The 2,910-nt window shown below is 47.2% G+C and overlaps 1 protein-coding gene across 1 annotated transcript in view; it reads right to left on the reverse strand.

The window, feature by feature from the left end:
• Window positions 1-798: 798 nt before the first annotated feature.
• The window catches only part of LOC108254063 (myotubularin-related protein 4-like), a gene marked incomplete at its 3' end in the record, with an annotated part of 10,145 nt that continues 8,033 nt past the window's right edge, over window positions 799-2,910 (reverse strand). The window contains exon 2 of the mRNA XM_017449024.1: window positions 799-994. Within this exon, the coding sequence (XP_017304513.1) occupies window positions 799-994 (196 nt within the window). The remainder of the gene's footprint in view (window positions 995-2,910) is intronic.

Here is a 2,910-nt window from a genome sequence, read left to right on the forward strand (position 1 = left end):
ACCTGATCAGGTCCACCTGTCAGGTCTTCATCGTCCTGAGATCGAAGAAAGGAGGACAAGATAGTAGAAAGCGAGCCAAAGCAACCTCTGTGGCCGAGTGGGTACACTAGGCTTGCACGCAGAAAGCCAGGGTTCGATTCCCGGCGAGGCCGAGGTTTTTTTCGGCTCTGTGCTTGGAGTTCGGGGTACACTCAACCTCGCGAGGACAATTGAGCATCTACTTTAATCGAATAGCGACCAGTGGCGGCATTACCAGAGTAAAAAGAAAACTATAGAAACGTGAGAAATCGTAAAGGAGGCTATTAGTAATGCTGTGATACCCACAAAAATTGTGAAGAAGCTATCAGCTTCACCACAAAGAAATAATTATTTACATTTTTTAGTAGAAAGCGAGCCTTTTGGAGAACAAACCTTAAACCTTGTTTAGACTGCTAGGGTAAAGGAACTTTTCAGTCCCATTCGGGCAGGATATTAACAAGGTATATTCTATTCTATCTGTATAGGATAAAGTTCGCCTCGGGCGAGAATTGAACCAGCGACCAAGCGCTTATTTATAAGGCAGATGTGGCTCCCCTTCAAGCTAACTAGGCTGGCAGATTAATTTAAAAAGAAAAAAAAAAAAACGCATCATCATTACTAGAGTTAAATCTCCAATGTGGACAGGTGTTTTGGCAAGCAAAAAAAAATCAATAGCTCACCCCTAAATTTAGCTAATTGACCTATGGGGATTTAGCTAATTGACCTATGGACAAGTAAATATTAGCTAAATTTCAAGTAAATATTAGCTGAATTTCTCACCTTCACAGTCCGATAGTACGGATCGAGCAGTATTTCCGCGAGGGACACAAGTTGCGGGGTTCGATCCCACCCGTCCGAACAATGCACAAGAACTGATCTGGATTCTAACTCGATGGTGGCAGCCAAATTGACGGCGGAGACAAGAAGCAGATGCATGTTCTGCAGCCAGGAAGTGCCGTCTACTGCTTTCCACCAGCTGAAGGGGGAAAAACAGATGAAACATTGACGTGTCCCTGTAGGAGTACGGAGGATAAGGTACAGTCTTACCTCGCTTTGGAACGTGTCCCTGTAGGAGTACGGAGGATAAGGTACAGTCTTACCTCGCTTTGGAACGTGTCCCTGTAGGAGTACGGAGGATAAGGTTCATTCTTACCTCGCTTTGGAACGTGTCCCTGTAGGAGTACGGAGGATAAGGTTCATTCTTACCTCGCTTTGGAACGTGTCCCTGTAGGAGTACGGAGGATAAGGTTCATTCTTACCTCGCTTTGGAACGTGTCCCTGTAGGAGTACGGAGGATAAGGTTCATTCTTACCTCGCTTTGGAACGTGTCCCTGTAGGAGTACGGAGGATAAGGTTCATTCTTACCTCGCTTTGGAACGTGTCCCTGTAGGAGTACGGAGGATAAGGTTCATTCTTACCTCGCTTTGGAACGTGTCCCTGTAGGAGTACGGAGGATAAGGTTCATTCTTACCTCGCTTTGGAACGTGTCCCTGTAGGAGTACGGAGGATAAGGTTCATTCTTACCTCGCTTTGGAACGTGTCCCTGTAGGAGTACGGAGGATAAGGTTCATTCTTACCTCGCTTTGGAACGTGTCCCTGTAGGAGTACGGAGGATAAGGTTCATTCTTACCTCGCTTTGGAACGTGTCCCTGTAGGAGTACGGAGGATAAGGTTCATTCTTACCTCGCTTTGGAACGTGTCCCTGTAGGAGTACGGAGGATAAGGTTCATTCTTACCTCGCTTTGGAACGTGTCCCTGTAGGAGTACGGAGGATAAGGTTCATTCTTACCTCGCTTTGGAACGTGTCCCTGTAGGAGTACGGAGGATAAGGTTCATTCTTACCTCGCTTTGGAACGTGTCCCTGTAGGAGTACGGAGGATAAGGTTCATTCTTACCTCGCTTTGGAACGTGTCCCTGTAGGAGTACGGAGGATAAGGTTCATTCTTACCTCGCTTTGGAACGTGTCCCTGTAGGAGTACGGAGGATAAGGTTCATTCTTACCTCGCTTTGGAACGTGTCCCTGTAGGAGTACGGAGGATAAGGTTCATTCTTACCTCGCTTTGGAACGTGTCCCTGTAGGAGTACGGAGGATAAGGTTCATTCTTACCTCGCTTTGGAACGTGTCCCTGTAGGAGTACGGAGGATAAGGTTCATTCTTACCTCGCTTTGGAACGTGTCCCTGTAGGAGTACGGAGGATAAGGTTCATTCTTACCTCGCTTTGGAACGTGTCCCTGTAGGAGTACGGAGGATAAGGTTCATTCTTACCTCGCTTTGGAACGTGTCCCTGTAGGAGTACGGAGGATAAGGTTCATTCTTACCTCGCTTTGGAACGTGTCCCTGTAGGAGTACGGAGGATAAGGTTCATTCTTACCTCGCTTTGGAACGTGTCCCTGTAGGAGTACGGAGGATAAGGTTCATTCTTACCTCGCTTTGGAACGTGTCCCTGTAGGAGTACGGAGGATAAGGTTCATTCTTACCTCGCTTTGGAACGTGTCCCTGTAGGAGTACGGAGGATAAGGTTCATTCTTACCTCGCTTTGGAACGTGTCCCTGTAGGAGTACGGAGGATAAGGTTCATTCTTACCTCGCTTTGGAACGTGTCCCTGTAGGAGTACGGAGGATAAGGTTCATTCTTACCTCGCTTTGGAACGTGTCCCTGTAGGAGTACGGAGGATAAGGTTCATTCTTACCTCGCTTTGGAACGTGTCCCTGTAGGAGTACGGAGGACAGGGCTTGGAAACAGGCGCGGACATCATGTATATTGTACATAACTTACCTTGTGTTAGACGGTGCCTGACTACACTGCTACAGGGCTTGAAAACAGGCGCGGACATCGTGTATATTGTACATAACTTACCTTGTGTTAGACGGTGCCTGACTACATTGCTGCAG

The sequence above is a fragment of the Diaphorina citri genome, unplaced genomic scaffold (assembly GCF_000475195.1).
Source record: "Diaphorina citri unplaced genomic scaffold, Diaci psyllid genome assembly version 1.1 scaffold8484, whole genome shotgun sequence".
Taxonomy (NCBI): domain Eukaryota; kingdom Metazoa; phylum Arthropoda; class Insecta; order Hemiptera; family Psyllidae; genus Diaphorina; species Diaphorina citri.